The 24747-nt window shown below is 44.9% G+C and overlaps 1 protein-coding gene across 1 annotated transcript in view; it reads left to right on the top strand.

Moving 5' to 3' along the window:
* LOC123753511 (pregnancy zone protein-like) overlaps window positions 1-24747 on the top strand; it is a 176535-nt gene that overhangs the window by 113420 nt on the left and 38368 nt on the right. The window contains exons 9-16 of the mRNA XM_069326611.1: window positions 2576-2779; window positions 4040-4219; window positions 7875-8049; window positions 8255-8443; window positions 13398-13468; window positions 19890-19947; window positions 21949-22189; window positions 23498-23726. Coding sequence (XP_069182712.1) covers window positions 2576-2779; window positions 4040-4219; window positions 7875-8049; window positions 8255-8443; window positions 13398-13468; window positions 19890-19947; window positions 21949-22189; window positions 23498-23726 — 1347 coding nt within the window. The remainder of the gene's footprint in view (window positions 1-2575; window positions 2780-4039; window positions 4220-7874; window positions 8050-8254; window positions 8444-13397; window positions 13469-19889; window positions 19948-21948; window positions 22190-23497; window positions 23727-24747) is intronic.

Below are 24747 nucleotides of genomic sequence, written 5' to 3'. Positions count from 1 at the left end.
TTACTGTGTTCGTTAGTTCTGTGTTGACATATATTTGAATCTTGACTTCTGAGCTTGTGCTCGTTACTTCTGTGCTGGTGGTTCACGGTAGTTGTGTTGCCTCGTTACTTCTGTGCTGGTGGTTCACGGTAGTTGTGTTGCTCGTTACTTCTGTGCTGGTGGTTCACGGTAGTTGTGTTGCCTCGTTACTTCTGTGCTGGTGGAACACGGTAGTTGTGTTGCTCGTTACTTCTGTGCCGGTGGTTCACGGTAGTTGTGTTGCCTCGTTACTTCTGTGCCGGTGGTTCACGGTAGTTGTGTTGCCTCGTTACTTCTGTGCCGGTGGTTCACGGTAGTTGTGTTGCCTCGTTACTTCTGTGCCGGTGGTTCACGGTAGTTGTGTTGCCTCGTTACTTCTGTGCCGGTGGTTCACGGTAGTTGTGTTGCTCGTTACTTCTGTGCTGGTGGTTCACGGTAGTTGTGTTGCCTCGTTACTTCTGTGCTGGTGGAACACGGTAGTTGTGTTGCTCGTTACTTCTGTGCCGGTGGTTCACGGTAGTTGTGTTGCCTCGTTACTTCTGTGCCGGTGGTTCACGGTAGTTGTGTTGCCTCGTTACTTCTGTGCCGGTGGTTCACGGTAGTTGTGTTGCCTCGTTACTTCTGTGCCGGTGGTTCACGGTAGTTGTGTTGCCTCGTTACTTCTGTGCCGGTGGTTCACGGTAGTTGTGTTGCCTCGTTACTTCTGTGCTGGTGGTTCACGGTAGTTGTGTTGCTCGTTACTTCTGTGCTGGTGGAACACGGTAGTTGTGTTGCTCGTTACTTCTGTGCTGGTGGTTCACGGTAGTTGTGTTGCCTCGTTACTTCTGTGCTGGTGGAACACGGTAGTTGTGTTGCTCGTTACTTCTGTGCTGGTGGAACACGGTAGTTGTGTTGCCTCGTTACTTCTGTGCTGGTGGTTCACGGTAGTTGTGCTGCTCGTTGTATGCTACCATTCACTCTCGGTTTCTTGGAACATTTTCTTAAAGTGTAGTTGTTACTGTGTACCAGGTTTCTAAGACCGCTTTTCTCCGTCTTGTGTGCTGTTCTATATGTTCTCTGAATGTGAGAGTTTGACTATTGATAGCTGGTTGATCTTTCCATGAGAGCTTGGCTTTTGGTATTGCAGCTTCGGTCACCGGCAAAGCTTCTGCCCACCTGTTCAAGGTTATACTCAACTGCTGTTTTGTTTCCAACACGTTTGGATTATTGCAAATGACTGCAAGAACTGGCAGAGATGCACAGCCCAGGAGTGCTGTATGCTATTAGGAGTTCCTGGACACTCATGGCCGTCCTCCTTGCCATCTGCAGCTTCTTCTGTAGAGCTTAAAGTAGAGTTTACCTTTATAATGCGGGTACCAGACTGTCATACATCCATATGAGAGTCAGAGTAAATAAGAGCATGCAAATAAAACTTTAAAGAATATGGTAAAAATAGTCTTAGGGTCCAAAGACCTCAAAAAAAGTCATTTTCTTCCACTCTTAAATAGGATGACTTTATAAACTTCATAATTTAATGCAAAAAATCACTATAACTGTATGAAAATTTGACGTCTATCTCACACGTCTGAAAAGAAATGAGGATGTGGACGGACCAAAACGTTGTCGGTACCTTCTTTTTCCGGCGTGTGGGACGAGTGTCATCAATGTGTAATGATTCCATCCCTCCTCGTCCCTACTTTCCAGCCAAAAAATACTTCACAAAAAGTTCAGGTTACCGGGGGTATCCCACCTCGTATAGCAGCTACTTTGTGTTCTGGGATCTGTGTGGCTCCATCGGGGGATCTGAGCTCCATCGGGCTCCGCTGGTGGCGCCTCGGAACACCCCGTCGGTTCTCCAGTGACATTCTGGCTCGTGGTTAAAAAGCCCGGCTGAATACTGTCTGTGGTCTCGTGCCAAGCATATGCTTGTTGTACTTGGAGACGTGTAATACTTTATTCTGGGAGTGTAAGTCTGCCCTGAACTCTGCGGCTTTTTGTGAAGAAAGTGAAGACCCAATGCACGTGTAAGTGCATTACAAACCAAATGGGGGGTTACTCACTACTCTGATGTTGGTGCAGTGAAATCAATAGGTTGACCAAGGTTCATCAATCACGAGTGGCCGCTGGGATGTTTTCCTCGGGGTTACCATTTTTTTCAGGCAGCTCACTCGACCGTCCAAGTTGGTTGGGCATCATTCTTCCCAAATCCTCCCGTCCCATCCCAAATCCTCATGCTGACCCCTTCCCAGTGTTATATAGTCATAATAAAATGGGTTGCGCTTTCCCCTGATACCTTTCCTCCCCTTGCTCCTGCACCTCGTAGACAGCCAGACTGAGTTTCCTTCTTGCTAGGTAAGGCTGGGCCTCGGGGAGTGGGCCTCGGAGGCTTCGTGCAAGGGTGTGCCTCGGAGGGTGGGTTTCGGAGGCTTCATGCAATTACCTAAGGCTTGTTAACCTACTGAAATTTACCAGATAACCCCAAAAAGTGAGAGCGAGCTTGAGTACACTGGGTTTGACTTTTCCAAAAGGATTTTGTGATCATTGTGTAGTATGCTAAAGTGTGTTTAACTCTCCTCAGATAAAGGCCCTGAACTGCCGGGCGAATATGTATCAGTCGGAGTTCTCGAAGACCCTGGAGCACTCATTCTCTCCCTCTAACTCGTCGGTGTTGATCCACGCCCCGGAGGGCAAGCTCAAGTGTGTGCCTGGAGAGACCCAGGACCACCTCCTGCCAGTCCTCTTCTCCGCCTCCGACCAGACCTCCGCCATCTTTACTGTCCAGGTAATTGTAAGGAAATTTACCGCTGTCTACCTGACATGTGTTATGCTCAAGGAAATTGGCGCCTTCGTGTTTGTTCGTAATGATCATAAATTAAGTATTAACACTGCACAATAGATCTGAGCTCCATAGGTTATTAGTGGCAAAGTATCTCATTAACTCTGAGCATCGTAAGGTTCAATGGCAACATTTGTGCAATATAGTTTTACTCTTTTAGTAATAGTACATTATCCTAAAGTGATTTTTGATGTTACTGTAATTACAAAGTATGTGAACTCATAAATATTGTGACCATAAATCAATTTAATTACTTAGCAGAGGAAAATGAATAAAACTGAATGAACCAGCCATGCAAGTTATATGCTCGAGGGGATTGTTATAGAGAGGTAAATACACTTTTTTGGCATGAATACACTTGACTTAAAATGGGAAAAAATAACACAATTAGTATAACTACATTATATTTATTTTTGTTAATCATGTACAATTATTAATTATTTAAAAAATTTCATCCAACATGCTTTTCCTTGTAGCAGGCCACAGGCCCACATATCCACTACAGCCTGTTGGCCAGCCACTCCTTGCACGAACTGGTTTGTTTGTTAAAAAAAAGTCCGCCTCTGTTCCGGCAATATTCACCACCCATGTTGGGGGGTTTTGACCCTGCTGACCCTCACCAGGATGCAACCCCCACAGTTACCTAACTTCCAGATACTTATATACTGCTAGGTGAACAGAGTCATCAGGTGAAAGGAACCATACCAAACCATTTCTGTCCTGGCTGGGGATTACCCCGAGATCCTCAATTGTTTAGCTGGAAGAGTTCTAATGAATGTTAGATATAAAAGTTGTTTAATGAAATATACAACTTAAAATTCTCATTGACCATTAGACCTGCATACGAAGCTACTTGCTTGCGTCAGGTTGTGTCTTGCTGGAAGGTCCAGTACCAGGGCAGCCAGGAGTACCAGCTGACCAGCGGGGCCTAACACTCTACTATTACTTCAGGTTGTGTCTCGCGGGAAGGTCCAGTACCAGGGCAGCCAGGAGTACCAGCTGACCAGCGGGGCCTAACACTCTACTATTACTTCAGGCTGTGTCTCGCGGGAAGGTCCAGTACCAGAGCAGCCAGGAGTACCAGCTGACCAGCGGGGCCTAACACTCTACTATTACTTCAGGTTGTGTCTCGCGGGAAGGTCCAGTACCAGGGCAGTCAGGAGTACCAGCTGACCAGCGGGGCCTAACACTCTACTATTACTTCAGGTTGTGTCTCGCGGGAAGGTCCAGTACCAGGGCAGCCAGGAGTACCAGCTGACCAGCGGGAAGCTGCCCATCAGTGTGGAGCACCTGGTGGAGCCTCTCCCCCCTCCCCTCCCCAACACCATCAGGGGAGTCGTCAACATCAATATCAACATTCCTCCAACTGCGTCTCCCAAGGTCAAGGTCTGTATAAGGATTATATTTGTTTTTTAGTAAGTCTACTCAGTAAGGATAATTTGTTTAAGATAATGATAGACGTTTGCAACATTTGCCTGCTGCGAGTCGTTCAACTTCCACACTTTAAGGATGCACAAATAACCTTGAGAGATTGTTACCAGTTTTCTTACTAAGCTTTCATTGTTTATTAACCAAACCTTGAACTTCAAGATTATCTGAACCGTCATTCTACGTGCAAATTTCTTGAATATATGAGAAAGATTACGTGCATGAATTTCTTCATAAATACATTATATTTTTGGAGAAACTTACCACAAAGCCGCAGTGTTTCAGTGAAAGTGAAGACACAATGCACGTGTAAGTGCGTTACAAACCAAATTTTTGGATGTAACCCACATTCTTTCTCACAAGCAGCTGCATACAGTGTTCTGAATAAGAGTCCAGAAGTTTGTGTTTTTATGTCTGGCAGAGCGCCTCACTTGGCGTTCATCATAAGACATCGTTGTTATCATCCTCCCCAGGAGCCAGGGACTCCCCAGGGACCTCCTAGGGGACTCCCCAGGGACCTCCCCAGGGACCTCCTAGGGGACTCCCAGGTACCTCTTAGGGGACTCCCCAGGGACCTCCTAGGGGACTCCCCAGGGACCTCCTAGGGGACTCCCAGGTACCTCTTAGGGGACTCTCCAGGGACTCACCGGGACTCCCCTAGAGACTCACCAAGGGATGTCGAAGTTTCAGAATAATGCTCAATTACCTGATTTCTGGGAACTGTGGGGCAGGGTTGTGTGGAATCACTATCCCTACTCTGGACACCACAACGTCTGTGCTCATATGACTTACTGAGATTAGTTAGTTTTACTTCGAGAAAATTCTCGAAGAAAATATTCGAGGGATAATATTATTAGAGGGAAAATAATAATATTAGAGGGAAAACATTGATATTAAAATATTAGTTGGAACCAGACCCTCTGATATTTTACAAGTGTAAATTATTATGTATTTCTCTCGCCTGCGCTCTAAAGGTGCGTTCTTCAACCTCTTTACACCTGCGAACTGCCGACGGCCTGTTGACGGCCAAGACAGAAATAAAACGTCATTACTATGAAATAATACTACTGTATATGTAGATAGTATTTTATATATTAAAATGTTATAAAATTAAAATTATTAGTGTGACATCTACTGCTGCTTCTTTGTCAGAATATTTGACACACACACATGGCAGGAGCGTTGTTTGTGCACACACACATGGCAGGAGCGTTGTTTGTGCGCACACACATGGCAGGAGTGTTGTTTGTGCACACACACATGGCAGGAGCGTTGTTTGTGCACACACACATGGCAGGAGCGTTGTTTGTGCACACACACATGGCAGGAGCGTTGTTTGTGCGCACACACATGGCAGGAGCGTTGTTTGTGCGAGACGAAGCGCTCCGTTAACATTGTGACGTTCACGAGAGGAGGGATTATGCTCTTGAGTCAACACACCTGCGGTCATTTTTTTTGCCATAATATATCCTTATTTTATTTATATACCATGAATACTGAATGTGAAAATCAAACTACTGAAACTATTATGTGAAAATACACAGGTCGAAATTAGTAAAGTAGCGCTATAATACAGTCAGCAAAACACCGCCTGGAAGAGTTACACCGCGTGTGTGGCCGCTGGTCTGGGGAGGTCCTCAACACGTTCCCTCCAGCCTTACATGGTCGTGTAGTGAGCACTCAACTGTGGCTTGTTGTAGGCGGCCACAACTGTGGCTTGTTGTAGGCGGACACAACTGTGGCTTGTTGTAGGCGGACACAACTGTGGCTTGTTGTAGGTGGACACAACTGTGGCTTGTTGTAGGCGGCCACAACTGTGGCTTGTTGTAGGCGGACACAACTGTGGCTTGTTGTAGGTGGACACAACTGTGGCTTGTTGTAGGTGGACACAACTGTGGCTTGTTGTAGGCGGACACAACTGTGGCTTGTTGTAGGCGACCACAACTGTGGCTTGTTGTAGGCGGACACAACTGTGGCTTGTTGTAGGCGACCACAACTGTGGCTTGTTGTAGGCGGACACAACTGTGGCTTGTTGTAGGCGACCACAACTGTGGCTTGTTGTAGGCGGCCACAACTGTGGCTTGTTGTAGGCGACCACAACTGTGGCTTGTTGTAGGCGGCCACAACTGTGGCTTGTTGTAGGCGGCCACAACTGTGGCTTGTTGTAGGCGGACACAACTGTGGCTTGTTGTAGGCGACCACAACTGTGGCTTGTTGTAGGCGGCCACAACTGTGGCTTGTTGTAGGCGGACACAACTGTGGCTTGTTGTAGGCGACCACAACTGTGGCTTGTTGTAGGCGGACACAACTGTGGCTTGTTGTAGGCGACCACAACTGTGGCTTGTTGTAGGCGGACACAACTGTGGCTTGTTGTAGGCGGCCACAACTGTGGCTTGTTGTAGGCGACCACAACTGTGGCTTGTTGTAGGCGGCCACAACTGTGGCTTGTTGTAGGCGACCACAACTGTGGCTTGTTGTAGGCGGACACAACTGTGGCTTGTTGTAGGTGGACACAACTGTGGCTTGTTGTAGGCGACCACAACTGTGGCTTGTTGTAGGTGGACACAACTGTGGCTTGTTGTAGGCGGACACAACTGTGGCTTGTTGTAGGCGGCCACAACTGTGGCTTGTTGTAGGTGGACACAACTGTGGCTTGTTGTAGGTGGACACAACTGTGGCTTGTTGTAGGAGAAAGGCCCTGGACTTTTATTGCAATAAATGAATAATAAATATACACTATACATGGTATACTAAATTATATACAACATATTGTGTATACAGGGTATACATATATTAGCCATACCGAATACATGCCTTTTAGTGTATAAATGTGCTACAAGATAAAACTAAATACATTAACTAAAGAAATTAGATATACATATGCAGAAATATATATCTGCTAATGAGTAAAATTATCATTGATTCGTGAATTTTTTCTCATTTGCTTCAAAATCAATATAGTTGCAACAGTACGTACCACAGTGAGTCCGCCAGACTCAACAGATGTGTAAAGTTTGGTAATAATCAGCCAATATCTGCCTCTCCTATTAGTGGTGAAAAGTTTTAACTTTATTTATTTAAAAGTGAGTTTTTGCAACTTCGAAACGAATAATCGGTTACAATTTAAATGTTTCAAAATTTTAAGTCAACATTTTTTTGTTCACGTTTCGTTTTTAAAGATGCAATTTTATTTTATTTGTAATTAATTTTTAAGGTTACACTGCTAAAATTTTGTCCCACGTCTTAGAATTGTGTATTTACTTACCTAAAATGTGAAAAATACTGACATTTTAATTTCATGTTCAGAAGAAAAGTCTGGAAAGGACCCTGAGTGTGAACAGCTTGCGGGCCGAGCTCAACACCAATACTGCTATCAATGTATAACAACTAAATAGCTAATTCAATATACTGGGATGATGGGTGCTAGTTGATCATCTTCCCGTCCCAAATATGACCAGCTATTGGGTCTGTAACACTGTTGGTAGAATGTGTAACGTGGAATGATGGCATTAACCTTATTTTCTCCCCTCCATTTATAAATCTAAAACAATAATATGTTCCAGGTTTGGTATGCCATATGAAGAGGGGCATTAAGACTGATAATGTTTTGCAGGTGTTGGTGTGGTATACCCGTCAAGATGGGGAGGTTGTGGCGGACTCGAGGGAGCTGGAGGTGGACAAGTGCCTCAGTAACACCGTAAACCTCACTTGGTCAGCCTCTCGCGTACAACCTGGGGAACAAGCCTCTCTGTCCCTCTCCTCAGCGCCAGAATCTGTGTGTAGCCTGGGTAAGTAAAGCACGCCAAGGCTGACTTAGACCTGCTTGAGGGAAACATGTGCTGAGAAAATCTGATGCTCATTCAAGCAGGACAAGCAAATTTTGTTGATTCTAGTACAGTAAGAAAATTGTATTCTTATTTTACCATACTATATATTTATATTCATATGCCAGCCCAGACACTAACATAAAGCATTATTATTTCCTAAACCCAGGAGTGGTAGACAGAAGCACAGAGCTGCTGGCAGTAAACCCTGACCCCATTTCCCTGGAAGCAGTGTTCAACTTTGCTGGAAGTTTTGATGTGGGACGATGGCCTGGCTCTCAGATCAACGACAATAAATACTGTGAAAGAAAGAGGAGAGAAAGGATAGCGAGTGCGAAACCTGAAAGCTCTAATATAGGTTGGTTCAAATTTGCTATGGTTCAGTATAACAGTGTTGCCATGTTATGGTTCAGTATAACAGTGTTGACATGTTATGGTTCAGTATAACAGTGTTACCATGTTATGGTTCAGTATAACAGTGTTGCCATGTTATGGTTCAGTATAACAGTGTTGTCATGGAGAAAGAAAGAAAGAAGGACCCTTGACAAGCCGTCGGCTTTCTGGCCTCATCAAGACCACTTGAGATAGAAGCCCTCGGATAAATTTAAGTAAATTTACTTCCTTTTAAAGTATACTAACAGATGAGTCTCAATATTTTTTTTACATTCAGCGGAATCATTTTATAATAATTTTATAAACCAAATAATCATTTGTTATTTTCTTTTCTTAAAAAAGCTTTCTCAAATTAAGAAATTTGAGAAATTTTAAATTTTCTCAAATTAACACCATTGAACGAGAATTTCTTCAGTTATCTTACAATAATGTTGCAATAATTAAATGTGTATTGTCTAACAAGAAGCTGATCCTTTGGAGGAGGTTGGTCGTAAGGTTAGTGCCGGTAATGCTCCCTTTGTGTTACTAGAGGCGGTACCCAGCAGTACCCGGGTGGACCCCGTGCCTAGACCAGTAGCACTCCCTCACAGGTCTCCCACCAACACCCGGGTGGACCCCGTGCCTAGACCAGTAGCACTCCCTCACAGGTCTCCCACCAACACCCGGGTGGACCCCGTGCCTAGACCAGTAGCACTCCCTCACAGGTCTCCCACCAACACCCGGGTGGACCCCGTGCCTAGACCAGTAGCACTCCCTCACAGGTCTCCCACCAACACCCGGGTGGACCCCGTGCCTAGACCTGTAGCACTCCCTCACAGGTCTCCCACCAACACCCGGGTGGACCCCGTGCCTAGACCTGTAGCACTCCCTCACAGGTCTCCCACCAACACCCCCAAACACTCCAAAAATCACCATTCACCGTGCAAAGTTGTGCGAGATTAACTTCAAGTCTCTGGCTTCCATCCTTGGATAGACAAATACTTTCTCTTTCATATATAGCTAGGGGAACGCCTGGTCTCTGTTCAGCCCATCCTTCTAAAGGGAAAGTTCTTATGAACAAATCCACAAGGGCCGTGATGAGGGTTAAAACTTTCGACTTGGATGATCCCAGACGCCGCCTTAGTCGACTAGGCCACGACACGGTCAAAAGAATTGCAACCGGGAATTCCATTGAATTTACACGGATCCTGCAGCCTCTCCGAGACGCAAATCAGGGTTTTACACAACTCCCCATGCAGTGATTGATGGATATATATTATTAATAGGAACGTTATCACCACAGACAAAAATCAGAAGACACAGTTTACAATTTACTACAAAAACAAGAAGACGGCAAACTAACTTATGAATAAGTCTCCAGGCACCAAACAGAACGCCTTAAAAGAGACCATCGTCGTCTATGCCACCACTTGATGCCCACTTGGGAACTGCCAGCCCCAAAGATCTCAGTATATAGGCAAGACAGCAACGTCTCTCTAGGTGATTAACAATGCACAAACAACAGGGCTCCATTAAGGAGCATATAATCTCCTCACACAACCAAACCATCACCAGAGAAATCTTTCAAGCAACACAAAAATTATCGACAGGTACAACAACAACAGGAGACTCGACATCAGCGAGGCACTGCACATCAAAAACTCAAACCCAGCAATCAACAGCCAGTTAACACATAACAACGTTCTACCTACTTCAAGACCCCGAACCAACATAGTATAACAAGAAGATAGAACATGCAATAGACTATTATACCCATTGTGCCTTGATACAAATAGATACAAATATACATACAAATTCAAGATACATATAGTAAATACACACACACACGCATACGCACAGCGTGGCGTCCACCTTTAGTCAAACACAAAACGAAGTTAGAAAAGGTTCAGAGGTATGCCACCAGGCTAGTCCCCAAGGAATGAGAGGAGAAAGAGAGTACACCGAGAGGAAGGAGCTATGGGGAAAAATTACTGGAACTGAACCTCATGACACTGGAAGGCAGACGAGTTAGGGGAGACATGATCACGATCTACCAAATTCTCAGAGGAATTGACACAGTAGATAAAAATAAACTGTTTAGTATGGATTGTACATGAACAAGGGGACACAGGTAGAAACTGAGTACCCAAATGCGCCACAGGGATGTTAGAAAGAACTTTTTCAATGTCAGAGTAGTTAACAAATGGAATGCATTAGGCAGTGATGTGGTGGAGGCTGATTCCATACACTGTTTCAAATTTTGATATGATAGAGCGCAATAGACATGACAAGGTAGGAGAGAGCGATAGCGGCAGAAGCAAGGAAAAAGCGCAAGGCGAGAGGAGAAAACCAGGAAATCACAGCCCCTAACACAATATCACCAGACGTGAGAGGGGGAATCCACAATAAGCAGCCCAGTAACACCAGAGGGGAGGGGTACTACACCACCCTCCTCTTCATAGAAAACCCCCCTACCCTGAACCCTCCCTGCCCCTACTCAATTGCTCTGTCAGCCCACCCTCCTAACCCCATACCTTCCCAGGTACTCCTTCCCTTCTCACCCCATTCCTTCCCTTCTACCCCCTTCTCCACTTCCACCATATCCACCTTCCCCCTTTCCCTCCCTGTCCCCTGTCCCCCTTCATCCCATTCCCTCCCAGTCTCCCCTTCACTTGACCCCCCCCCCACCCCTCACCCCAGTATCCTCTGAGACTCTTATCCACCTCATAAATCCTCTCACTTATGAAACAGCTTCCCCCATCAGCAGAACACTCACAAAGAAGGGGACATGAGAATGAACAGAAGAAAGTGAGTCTCAAGACAATGTACACTAACATAGATGAAATTACAAAAAAATCATATGAACTTAGAGAATAGGAGCAAGAAGAAAACTCAGGCATAATAGCACTCACAGAAACAAAGTTAACGAAAACCATAACAAATGCAGTGTTTTCACAGGAGAACTATGTAGTGAGGAAAGAGAGAGAAGGAAGGGGAGGTGGTGGTGTAGCTCTGCTGGTAAGAAAAGGCCGGAGTTTTGAGGAGATGGTTATTTAAGGCTGTGAAGATTTTTGTGACTACATAACAGGTACCATAACAATTGGAGGACAAAAAATTATAGTCATAGTCATATATAACCCACCACTAAATGACAGAAAACCCAGAAAGGACTATGATAGAAACAACATGGCCACCATAAACATAATAGAGAGAGAAAGCAGCTTCTGTCGCTAGCAGGAATGGATCTGGGCTACTAATCATGCGAGACTTCAACCACGGAAAGATAGACTTGGAGAGCAAAGTCCCACATGGGAAGCTAAGCTGCTGGATGTGGCAACAAGTAACTTTCGAAGCCAACACATCAAGGGACCGACACGAATGAGAGGGGAAGATGAACCAGCCATGCTTGATTTGATATTTACACTAAATGAGTGGGATATAAGGGAAGTTACGTTGGAAGCACACTTGGGAATGAGTGATCACAGTGTATTGATCTTTGAGTACTTGGTAGAGCTAGGCCTCTCTCACTCAGTACTTTGTCCAACCGTACTGGAAAACACTGGCGAGGTTCATCTTGTACGTGGGCCAGCCCACTGACAGTCTCACGAGGTGCCTATACTCCACGACCACTCTCCGGCCACTTGCTGGCAGAGAACCTCAGCCCACACGCTGATCGGGGCCACTTAAACAGTCGATACAGGGGTAGTGAACCTCTGGCAAAAGCCTCTAGCGTCTGGCTAGCAACGCTTCCCAACAGGCACCCTCACTGTCGTCCGTTTTTTCCCTAAGCCGGTCCCGGGGTACGCCAATCTCTTCCAGTTCTACTTAAACATCAGTCGACACACACTGCTTTATATCGGCGGCGGTTTACTTAGTCGTCTTGCAGGACTAAGTCGAGACAACGTTGGCTGCAGTGGAGAGTTATACATGAAGGAGTGGAGAGTTATACATAAAGGTGTGGTGAGTTATACATGAAGGTGTGGAGAGTTATACATGAAGGTGTGGAGAGTTATACATGAAGGTGTGGTGAGTTATACATGAAGGTGTGGAGAGTTATACATGAAGGTGTGGTGAGTTATACATGAAGGTGTGGAGAGTTATACATGAAGGTGTGGTGAGTTATACATGAAGGTGTGGAGAGTTATACATAAAGGTGTGGTGAGTTATACATGAAGGTGTGGAGAGTTATACATAAAGGTGTGGTGAGTTATACATGAAGGTGTGGAGAGTTATACATAAAGGTGTGGAGAGTTATACATGAAGGTGTGGAGAGTTATACATGAAGGTGTGGAGAGTTATACATAAAGGTGTGGTGAGTTATACATGAAGGTGTGGTGAGTTATACATGAAGGTGTGGAGAGTAATACATGTAGGTGTGGAGAGTTATACATAAAGGTGTGGTGAGTTATACATGAAGGTGTGGAGAGTTATACATGAATAACGTTGATCCGTTATCTGCATTTTTTGGCAAATAAATCTTCCTAACTTTTGCTCACGTTAAAGCTGTTAAATAATTTGTTCCAAATATATTATGAGGTGCAGTCCTATACATAATTGTTGACTCACTAGGTGCTGGGTGGAGTTAGCTATCATGGACCAGAGCTCTCAGTTGACTCACTAGGTGCTGGGTGGAGTTAGCTATCATGGACTAGAGCTCTCAGTTGACTTACTAGGAGCTGGGTGGAGTTAGTTATCATGGACTAGAGCTCTCAGTTGACTCACAAGTGCTGAGTGGAGTTAGTTATCATGGACTAGAGCTCTCAGTTGACTCACGAGGTGCTGGGTGGAGTTAGTTATCGTGGACCAGAGCTCTCATTTGCTTATATGATGTACAATATTTTTAATATATTGTACATCATGTGATGCTCATATGATGTACAATAAAATTTATATATTTTATAAATTTCACTATCAATTCATGAAATTTTTTAACTCTACAGAATTTGCAACAATAGACCCGGGAAGATATTACTACCATAGTGAATACGTCGACGCTCTCCACATGTTTGACGTGAGTTATTATTGTCATTTATTGTGAGTCACCACACTATCAGTGTGTGTCTCACTATCAGTGTGTGTCTCACTATCAGTGTGTGTCTCACACTATCAGTGTAAGTCTCACACTATCAGTGTGTCTCACACTATCAGTATGTCTCACACTATCAGTGTGTGTCACACACTATCAGTGTGACTCATACTATCAGTGTGTGTCTCACTATCAGTGTGTGTCTCACTATCAGTGTGTGTCTCACACTATCAGTGTGTGTCTCACACTATCAGTGTGAGTCTCACACTATCAGTGTGTCTCACACTATCAGTATGTCTCACACTATCAGTGTGACTCATACTATCAGTGAGGCTCACACTATCAGTGTGTGTCACACACTATCAGTGAATCTCACACTATCAGTGTGTCACACTATCACTGTGGCTCACACTATCAGTGAGTCTCACACTGTCACTGTGTCTCACACTATTAGTGAGTCTCACACTATCAGTGAGTCTCACACTATAAGTGTGTCTCACACTATCAGTGACACTGTCAGTGTGAGTCTCACACTATCAGTGACACACTGTCAGTGTGAGTCTCACACTATCAGTGACACACTGTCAGTGTGAGTCTCACACTATCAGTGACACACTGTCAGTGTGAGTTTCACACTATCAGTGTGTTTAACACTATAAGTGTGTTTCACACTAGCAGTGTGAGTCTCGCACTGCTCTCATCCCCCTAGCAACACGCCTGAGTGGTAGCTAGGGCTAGGTAACCCATCCTCTTGTTCAGATAGCACCTTTTGTAACCATGAGCACAATAGAATAAAACTTGACATACTAGGCAATTAGCGAGTAGAATATGGTACTATTCATTACACTTTATAATAGTAAAGTAAATAGTAAATAATAATACCATTCGCATTATAGTCCGAAAAATGAAGGTAAAAAACAAACTATATATTGCTAGTAAAGCTCCCTTATGCACTATATTAGACCTCGTATAACGTGTGTTAGGCCTAGGGAGGTTAGGTTACGTGAGTTTGTCTTCACAACAAAAATCGGAAATTTTTTCCGGTTTTTCTAATTCAAAAGTACCGATTTCTACTTTCTAACTGCGGTGTACGTCGGTATATGTACTATGGTCGCTATCGTTACTATACAACGGAAACAGAAGGAATGACTAGGATAGGTCGTATAGTGGTAGTTCATTCTCTACCTCCCTCAGGTACCTCATTAAATCCCGGTTAATGACAATATGTTTGCTAGCTCGTGGACCCATGATGTACGTACATGCCAAGTTGTCTGCCGGCGGCCTGGCGGAATGTGGTCAACTTTAATTAACCTTTTCGCATTTCAGAAGTTTTAGGTCAGGAGTTTTAGGTTAGGTGTTACCTGCTGACCTGTTCTGTAAAGCGACTTGGTTGGTCTCTGTTGTGGTCGAGTTGACGAGTTTTCTCTGGTGGGTCTCTGGTATGGTCGAGTTGACCAGTTTTCTCTGGTGGACGTCTCTGGTGTGGTTGAGTGGACCAGTTTTCTCTGGTGTGGTCGAGTTGACCAGTTCTCTCTGGTGGGTCTCTGGTGTGGTCGAGTTGACCAGTTCTCTCTGGTGGGTCTCTAGTGTGGTCGAGTTGACCAGTTCTCTCTGGTGGGTCTCAGGTGTGGTCGAGTTGACCAGTTCTCTCTAGCGGGTCTCTGGTGTATCCGACGGCCTTGACGTATGGGTGTTTGTATTAATGATATGACATTTGTGATCAGATGGATGTTGTCATGTATGTGTTCTTGTTGCAAGATTTCAATGACAGTTCTCGAATCTGTGTGTATGATAACATGTTGTTGGTGCTCAGCAAGAGCATGTTCCAAAGCCTTTTGAATGGCTAGCATCTCTGTTTGAGAAGTTGAACACCCGTTTGAGAGTTTCCATCTAACTACAAACTTTCCTGCCTTAACTGCAGCTCCGGTTTCTTGTCCCTACTGGTCTACTGATCCATCTGTGAAGTAAATGATGCTTTCAGATGCCAAGTTTGATTCTATATTCATCTGTGCAATGATGCATAGACGATGAGGATTAGTCTACTTCTTTATTTACTTGAATAGTCATAATCTTAGTCTGGTGCCAGGGATTCCCATGGGGCTGCAAGACGAGGTCTGCGTGTATTTCGTGCTATCCCTTTGTAATTCTATTTATAATTTCGAATGTATTGCATGGAGAGTCCACCTGGTTTTTTTAAAGCTCTTCTATCCCAAGTAACTTCTCTAGTGATTATATATTTGAGTGAACTGATTATTAGTCTAGTCAATATCTAGGTCAGCATGCAGGCAGCAGGCCCTTTTACCATTATTTCAACCCATGTTAGTTTAGTTTCTAGTCTTAGGTTCTGTATTTTAGTCCATCTGGGAGTCCCTGTTATGACTCGCATTGCATCATTTTGAATACCCTCAACCATTGCCCACTGACCAGGAGAAAGAGTGAGTAAGGCAGGCGCTGCATAATCAACTATGGAATGAACGGTGTGTATGTTAAACATTATTAACACTGTGTCTCGCTCCTGGATGGGGCCCTGTGATTATTTTCATTATATTCAGTCGTGATTTTGGTTTCTCCTTCAAACATTAAATTAGCTTGTTGAATGGTTTTTAGAACCAATCCATACTCCGAGATATTGATATTGTATAACCCCTTAAGATTAATGTCTTGAATGCGTAGGTGACTCCTGATTATTGCCACCCAGTCTCATTGCTTTAGATTTATGTGCCGATATTTTTGGCCCCAAAATGCAGCAGTCAAATGTTACTTTATCTAGCGTCATTTGGACTTTGTTCAAAAGAGAAGGACCTGTGATGACTAATGATACATCAGTATAGCTTAGGAATTTAACCCTTTCTGGAAATGTCAGGGAAGCAAGGTTTTTCATAAGGATGTTAATGACTAGCACTGAGTCTGTAACTCCTCCTTGTGGGGTCCCATTCTCATGCAACTGGTAACTGACACTTGGCCCTGCCGGTTTACTCTGGCATACCTTTCAGGAAAATTTTGAATCAAGGCAGTTTTCCTCCGACACTTTTTTTTTAACATCTATAAAATTGATTGCGGACTTGCAAGTTCGAATCCTTTCACTAAATATACGGAGATTATTATAGCAGAACCTGAGTTAACTGTTCCTAGTAATGTTGCTATGCCGTTGGCAGTACCTACTGCTCTAGTGAGGTCAAATATGTACTAATGCAGACCTCCAGTTTTCCACAGAAGCCTATTTAAGACCTTCAGTCCTGCAACATGATGATAATGGGTCTATAATTGCCAGGTTCTTTTGGCTTAGGAAACGGAATTATGTCTCCTTTCTTCTAAGAGGTCGGTAGTTTACCCCAGATGCATCTATAGCGTCCAATATGGCTTATTCTCCAGCGGGAGAACCTTCTTGTTTGGTGAAAGGAGTGCCTCATTCGTTGAATGTAGCTATGTTCTCATGATTAGCTGTCAACCTCTCATAATTTCCTTGTTCTGACCGTTGCAGTAAGCTGATGTTTAAACTGCTCTCTCTGGAAATTGGAGAGGAAGTGTCTCAGCCTCTTGTAATGGTTGAATATATGTCTGTGGTCGGAATGGTCACCCTGATATGGCTTTAATCTGGCCTCATGTCTCTCCAAGACTATTATGTTCATTTAGAGTTTGACACCACTCAAACCATCTTGGTTCCTTCACCTCTTTAGAAACTCATCTTGCTTCAGATATCACTGCTCTTTGCAGAGTTCTTCCTTCTTTCAGAGGCTTTCTAAAGATGTTGACTCAGCTCTTACTCTTTAACTTCTTAACTGTAGAACAAATAATTCTTTCATTTTGTATTATCTGGGATGATGACTGGAATTGCTCTGCTGCAGCTACAATGACTTCCTTGAGAGTGGTCTCGTGTATGTTTACATCTTCAGGTGGCGAGTGCTGGAGCGATATTGTCCATTTTTCCTGGAAGCTCTTGCTTGGTTCATCACTGACCTCCTGGAAGCTCTTACTTGGTTCATCACTGACCTCCTGGAAGCTCTTACTTGGTTCATCGCTGACCTCCCGGAAGCTCTTACTTGGTTCATCACTGATCTCCTGGAAGCTTTTGCTTGGTTTGACCTCCTGGAAGCTCTTACTTGGTTCATCGCTTACCTCCTGGAAGCTCTTACTTGGTTCATCGCTGACCTCCTGGAAGCTCTTACTTGGTTCATCGCTGACCTCCTGGAAGCTCTTACTTGGTTCATCACTGACCTCCTGGAAGCTCTTGCTTGGTTCATCACTGACCTCCTGGAAGCTCTTGCTTGGTTCATCGCTGACCTCCTGGAAGCTCTTACTTGGTTCATCACTGACCTCCTGGAAGCTCTTGCTTGGCTCATCGCTGACCTCCCAGAAGCTCTTACTTGGTTCATCACTGACCTCCTGGAAGCTCTTGCTTGGTTCATCGCTGACCTCCTGGAAGCTCTTACTTGGTTCATCACTGACCTCCTGGAAGCTCGGTTCATCGCTGACCTCCTGGAAGCTCTTGCTTGGTTCATCACTGACCTCCTGGAAGCTCTTGCTTGGTTCATCACTGACCTCCTGGAAGCTCTTACTAGGTTCATCGCTGACCTCCTGGAAGCTCTTACTTGGTTCATCACTGACCTCATGGAAGCTCTTGCTTGGTTCATCGCTGACCTCCTGGAAGCTCTTACTAGGTTCATCGCTGACCTGGAAGCTTTTGCTTGGTTTGACCTCCTGGAAGCTCTTTCTTGGGTCATCACTGACCTCCTGGAAGCTCTTGCTTGGTTTATCGCTGACCTCCTGGAAGCTCTTGCTTGGTTTATCACAGACCTCCTGGAAGCTCTTACTTGGTTCATCGCTGACCTCCTGGAAGCTCTTACTTGGTTCATCGCTGACCTCCTGGAAGCTCTTACTTGGTTCATCACTGACCTCCTGGAAGCTCTTGCTTGGGTCATCACTGACCTCCTGGAAGCTCTTGCTTGGGTCTTTGCTGACCTCCTGGAAGCTCTTACTTGGTTCATCGCTGACCTCCCGGAAGCTCTTACTTGGTTCATCACAGATCTCCTGGAAGCTCTTACTTGGTTCATCACTGACCTCCTGGAAGCTCTTGCTTGGTTCATCGCTGACCTCCTGGAAGCTCTTACTTGGTTCATCACTGACCTCCTGGAAGCTCTTGCTTGGTTCATCGCTGACCTCCTGGAAGCTCTTACTAGGTTCATCGCTGACCTGGAAGCTCTTACTTGGTTCATCGCTGACCTCCTGGAAGCTCTTACTTGGTTCATCGCTGACCTGGAAGCTCTTACTTGGTACATCGCTGACCTCCTGGAAGCTCTTACTTGGTTCATCGCTGACCTCCTGAAAGCTCTTACTTGGTTCATCGCTGACCTCCTGGAAGCTCTTACTTGGTTCATCACTGACCTCCTGGAAGCTCTTGCTTGGTTCATCGCTGACCTCCTGGATGCTCTTACTTGGTTCATCACTGACCTCCTGGAAGCTCTTGCTTGGTTCATCGCTGACCTCCCGGAAGCTCTTACTTGGTTCATCACTGACCTCCTGGAAGCTCTTGCTTGGTTCATCGCTGACCTCCTGGAAGCTCTTACTAGGTTCATCGCTGACCTCTTGGAAGCTCTTGCTTGGTTCATCACTGACCTCCTGGAAGCTCTTGCTTGGTTCATCGCTGACCTCCTGGAAGCTCTTACTAGGTTCATCGCTGACCTCCTGGAAGCTCTTACTTGGTTCATCACTGACCTCCTGGAAGCTCTTACTAGGTTCATCGCTGACCTCCTGGAAGCTCTTACTTGGTTCATCACTGACCTCCTGGAAGCTCTTACTTGGTTCATCACTGACCTGGAAGCTTTTGCTTGGTTTGACCTCCTGGAAGCTCTTGCTCTGGTCATCACTGACCTCCTGGAAGCTCTTGCTTGGTTTATCGCTGACCTCCTGGAAGCTCTTGCTTGGTTTATCACAGACCTCCTGGAAGCTCTTGCTTGGGTCATCACTGACCTCCTGGAAGCTCTTGCTTGGGTCTTTGCTGACCTCCTGGAAGCTCTTGCTTGGGTCATCACTGACCTCCTGGAAGCTCTTGCTTGGGTCTTTGCTGACCTCCTGGAAGCTCTTGCTTGGGTCTTTGCTGACCTCCTGGAAGCTCTTGCTTGGGTCTTTGCTGACCTCGAGTCTTGCCTAATATTCAGTTATCATCGTGTGAAGGACGTACTAATAGTAGCATTGATTCGTATTAAAATAACTGTAGACAACGCCAGATATATTATGCAGTTTAATTTTCTAGCAGTTAGTGAAGTTTCTTGACATTATCGTTTGAATTATTATTGGTATTGATGTTCTTGGTAAGTTTTGTAATAAATATAGTTCTTATAGTCTCCGTTATTTGGAATTTCTTTCTGCCATTGTAAAACATGTATTAATTCTTTAACTTGTTTTTCAGAACTCTGGTTTGTTGGTCTTCAGCGACTTGACACTAGAGACGAGACCGTGTGAGGAAGGTAATGTTCACTACTCTTCATCAACGGCCTCTCTTCCCAATGTCAAAATTATCAATGTTTATTTTATCATTCAGCTGTTTTTCTCATACTTCTAATTGTAACTGTTACATGATTGTAACTGTCTGTATTGCTACAAATATTTTGCACTGTTATTTGTACTGCATATTTACTGCCAAACAAGACCAGGAGCACCTTTCTCCTCCTACTTCCATAAAATCACATCATATTCAGAATGTAATAAAATTCGGAAGTATTAAATCACAAATCTGAAATGCACATTAGTTGTCTATTTAGATTTTTCAACTGTTAACATGTAAATTTATATTTTTATATCAGCTCTAAGTAAAAAGCCCGAAATTTATAATACTAGTAATAATAATAATAATATATTAATTAAGTCAAACTCAAAGACAAATTTTAGCTGATCCTCGAGTTCTCACACGCTTGAACAGAATAAACTTAACATAGATAAAATGCAGAAACATTTCACAGCCTCAATTCGAAACCAGCAATTTTAAACGATTTTTAAGCAAATTTTTCCTCCCAGTCATAGATGTACAAATATCGAAGGAATCAAGTATTTGTAGTTTGACACAAACACAATAAATGTGTCATATGTCCATCACGAATTTAAGTGTCTCCAACAATCTCTGTTATAGCGATTGTTTGTTAGATAATATAAGTGATAAAATTGCACATTTTAGTTTGCTTCAAGCTCAGTAATGTTAGTCCACATTAACATAAACAAATGTTTAGCAATTACTCTCTTAATGACCAGAGTGATTGGATATGCTGACTCAGACTGGAGGCTTGGGTCTGTGGTGTTGGTGCACATGATGTTACCCCTGCTAGTGTTGTGCACGCTATCTTGGTGTTGGTGCACATGATGTTACCCCTGCTAGTGTTGTGCACACTACCGTGGTGTAGGTGCACATGTTATCCCTGCTAGTGTTGTGCACACTACCGTGGTGTAGGTGCACATGTTATCCCTGCTAGTGTTGTGAACACTACCGTGGTGTAGGTGCACATGTTACCCCCGCTAGTGTTGTGCACACTACCGTGGTGTAGGTGCACATGTTATCCCTGCTAGTGTTGTGCACACTACCGTGGTGTAGGTGCACATGTTATCCCTGCTAGTGTTGTGCACACTACCGTGGTGTAGGTGCACATGTTATCCCTGCTAGTGTTGTGCACACTACCGTGGTGTAGGTGCACATGTTATCCCTGCTAGTGTTGTGCACACTACCGTGGTGTAGGTGCACATGTTATCCCTGCTAGTGTTGTGAACACTACCGTGGTGTAGGTGCACATGTTACCCCCGCTAGTGTTGTGCACACTACCGTGGTGTAGGTGCACATGTTACCCCTGCTAGTGTTGTGCACACTACCGTGGTGTAGGTGCACATGTTACCCCTGCTAGTGTTGTGCACACTACCGTGGTGTAGGTGCACATGTTACCCCTGCTAGTGTTGTGCACACCACCGTGGTGTAGGTGCACATGTTACCCCTGCTAGTGTTGTGCACACTACCGTGGTGCAGGTGCACAACGCTGCATAAGGTAAATGTTAATTAGTGACACCAACATGGATTATCAACAAAAACAGCGTCAGCTGCTGGTCCTTGATGAACGGAGAAGCGAAAACACTTCAATTAAGTATTGAGTAAAAATAAACAACATATTAACGTTGAGCGAAATAATGTTTTGTGTGTTAAAAGAAAAAGTGTGTGTTATCTGCAACTTTTTAACAAATATTTATTAAAATAAAATAACAATATATGAATAAATTATAATGGAGTGTAAGTATGGTTGATATGTGACCGCCTGCCTTAGGAGGGCAGGAAATGTGTGGTGGTGGAGACAGTGTTGCTTGTGAAGTATTGCTAGCTGGGCTGTGCTGGGAGACCCGAGACACGCCGGCTCTCGCCTCAATTATATTAGAGAGGTGGGGGTAATTACTTAACTTGAATCATCTGATGAACATAAAAACTCTTGACTTTACAGAGCGTCGTCACTATTATATAGAGAGTGTGCACCACGTGGCAGCGGGTGGTAGACCTGTGGGTGGTTTTGGTGGCGGCCTCGCTGGTGATAGGCGACCGGCGCCGCCCGCCGCCGCCCGGCCCCAGTCACGCCCGCCGGCCTTCGCCACAGACAGCGCCAGTAAGGAAGGCAGCGAACAACAGCCAGATGTTCCTAGGACCAATTTCCCAGAGACTTGGCTCTGGGACATCATCGTTGTCCCGTAAGTCTCCAGCTTATAGTTGTATGTGTGAAGGTGTTCCGTTTTGTTTGTCTGTGAACACTGATCTTCACAGACTATATTGGGTACTGCATTTGGTCTTTATTTTCAAAGGTTTCCAGCAATAGTTCAAATCCAAAATGCATTATAATCCACTTTCATGCAGAACACGACAACTGACAATTCATTCCACTTACTTAAAGAACTTCACACTTATCTTCCTCTAGTGTCACGCATTCATGCACTGTATATCGGTGGGTGGAGGGGCTGGTTGTCGACGTGTCGGTGGGTGGGGGGGCTTTTTTTTTTTATTATTATTTTCTACCACAGACGTGGCCACACATTTACAATGCTAACCAGCATATATACATTTTCTTCTGTCCTCCATGGACAGGGTTAGAGAAATGTTAAACATAGAGTTCAGGGGTTTATTGAACACTCAACCACAGAAGGTGATTCGGTGCTTTTAAAATGCTAAGCTAACCTACATACGTAAATACATAGATACACAGATTTACGTATGCCCTACATAAAGTGTTTGATGTGTCTTTTACATAGTGTCATTAATGTACATTCACAAAGGTGAAATGTAATTCTGATCAGCTTCCATATATACTTTATACCCATACATATACATACATATACACACACATGCATTCACATACATCTGTCTCATTTACTCTGACAGGGCTGGTGGAGGGGCTGGTTGTCGACGTGTCGGTGGGTGGAGGGGTTGGGTGTCGGTGGGTGGAGGGGTTGAGTGTCGGTGGGTGGAGGGGTTGGGTGTCGACGTGTCGGTGGGTGGACGGGCTGGTTGTCAACATGTCGGTGGGTGGAGGGGCTGGGTGTCGGTGGGTGGAGGGGCTGGTTGTCAACATGCCGGTGGGTGGAGGGGCTGGGTGTCTGTGGGTGGACGGGCTGGTTGTCAACATGTCGGTGGGTGGAGGGGCTGGGTGTCTGTGGGTGGACGGGCTGGTTGTCAACATGTCGGTGGGTGGAGGGGATGGCTGTCGACGTGTCGGTTGGTGGAGGAGCTGATTGACTGTGTGGAGTTGCACGTGATGGTCAATTGTTGTACTGTAACTGGAGGGTGATGGGCAATTGGTGCAGCGTAAATCACGGCCTCCTGAGATGCGTAAGTATGATGAGGATGATGAACACTCCTTCACTAATCATCACTTCTACTGGGAAGTTCTCAGTAATAATTGAAATCGGAATATATAATCAGTGTTGGAATAATTATGAACTTGGTTACAGTTTTGGCATAAAGGTGTAAATGTAATAATTAGTGTTGTGTGTGGTTGTTGGCAGGTCGTCAGGCGTGAGCACCCAACAGGTGACTGTACCGGACACCATCACACAGTGGGTGGGCAAGGCCGTGTGTGCCCACCCACAGAAGGGCGTAGGACTCTCCCAGAGGAAGTCCATCACCACCTTCACCCCCTTCTTCGTCGACCTCACACTTCCCCCCTCTCTCAAGCGTGGAGAGATCCTCCCCGTCAAGATGTCTGTCTTCAACTACCTCGACCAACCCATACCTGTAAGTCCACCTCTTTATCTCTGACTTGCCAGGAACACTCACACACACACACACACACACACACACACACACACACACACACACACACACACACACACACACACACACACACACACACGGGGCCTCGTAGCCTGGTGGATAGCGCGCAGGACTCGTAATTCTGTGGCGCGGGTTCGATTCCTGCACGAGGCAGAAACAAATGGGCAAAGTTTCTTTCACCCTGAATGCCCCTATTACCTAGCAGTAAATAGGTACCTGGGAGTTAGTCAGCTGTTACGGGCGGCTTCCTTAGGTGTGTGTGTGTGTGTGTGTGGTGTGGAAAAAAAAATAGTTAGTAAACAGTTGATTGACAGTTGAGAGGCGGGCCGAAAGAGCAAAGCTTAACCCCCGCAAAACACAACTAGGTGAACACACACACACACACGCAAACACACACACACACACACACACACACACACACACACACACACACACACACACACACACACACACACACACACACACACACACACACACACACACACAGAGTAGCGCCGGTAGGAGACACACACGATTAGCGAGGTCCGTGGAAATTCGTCAATTTCTCGGGACATTGAAGGATTATAGAGGCTAGATCATAGTATTTGGCCTCTCGCAGTGTACTCACCTAATTGTGCTTGCGGGGGTTGAGCTTTGGCTCTTTGGTCCCGCCTCTCAACTGTCAATCAACTGGTGTACAGATTCCTGAGCCTACTGGGCTCTATCATATCTACATTTGAAACTGTGTATGGAGTCAGCCTCCACCACATCACTTCCTAGTGCATTCCATTTATTAATAACTACTCTGACACTGAAAAAATTCTTTCTAACGTCTCTGTGGCTCATCTGGGTACTAAGTTTCCACCTGTGTCCCCTTGTTCGTGTCCCACCCGTGCTGAAGAGCTTGTCTTTGTCCACCCTGTCAATTCCCCTGAGAATTTTGTAGGTGGTTATCATGTCTCCCCTTACTCTTCTGTTTTCCAGGGATGTGAGGTTCAGCTCC

Source organism: Procambarus clarkii, chromosome 18, assembly GCF_040958095.1.
Source record: "Procambarus clarkii isolate CNS0578487 chromosome 18, FALCON_Pclarkii_2.0, whole genome shotgun sequence".
NCBI classification, from domain to species: Eukaryota; Metazoa; Arthropoda; class Malacostraca; order Decapoda; family Cambaridae; genus Procambarus; species Procambarus clarkii.
This window is presented reverse-complemented; position numbering and strand designations above follow the sequence as displayed.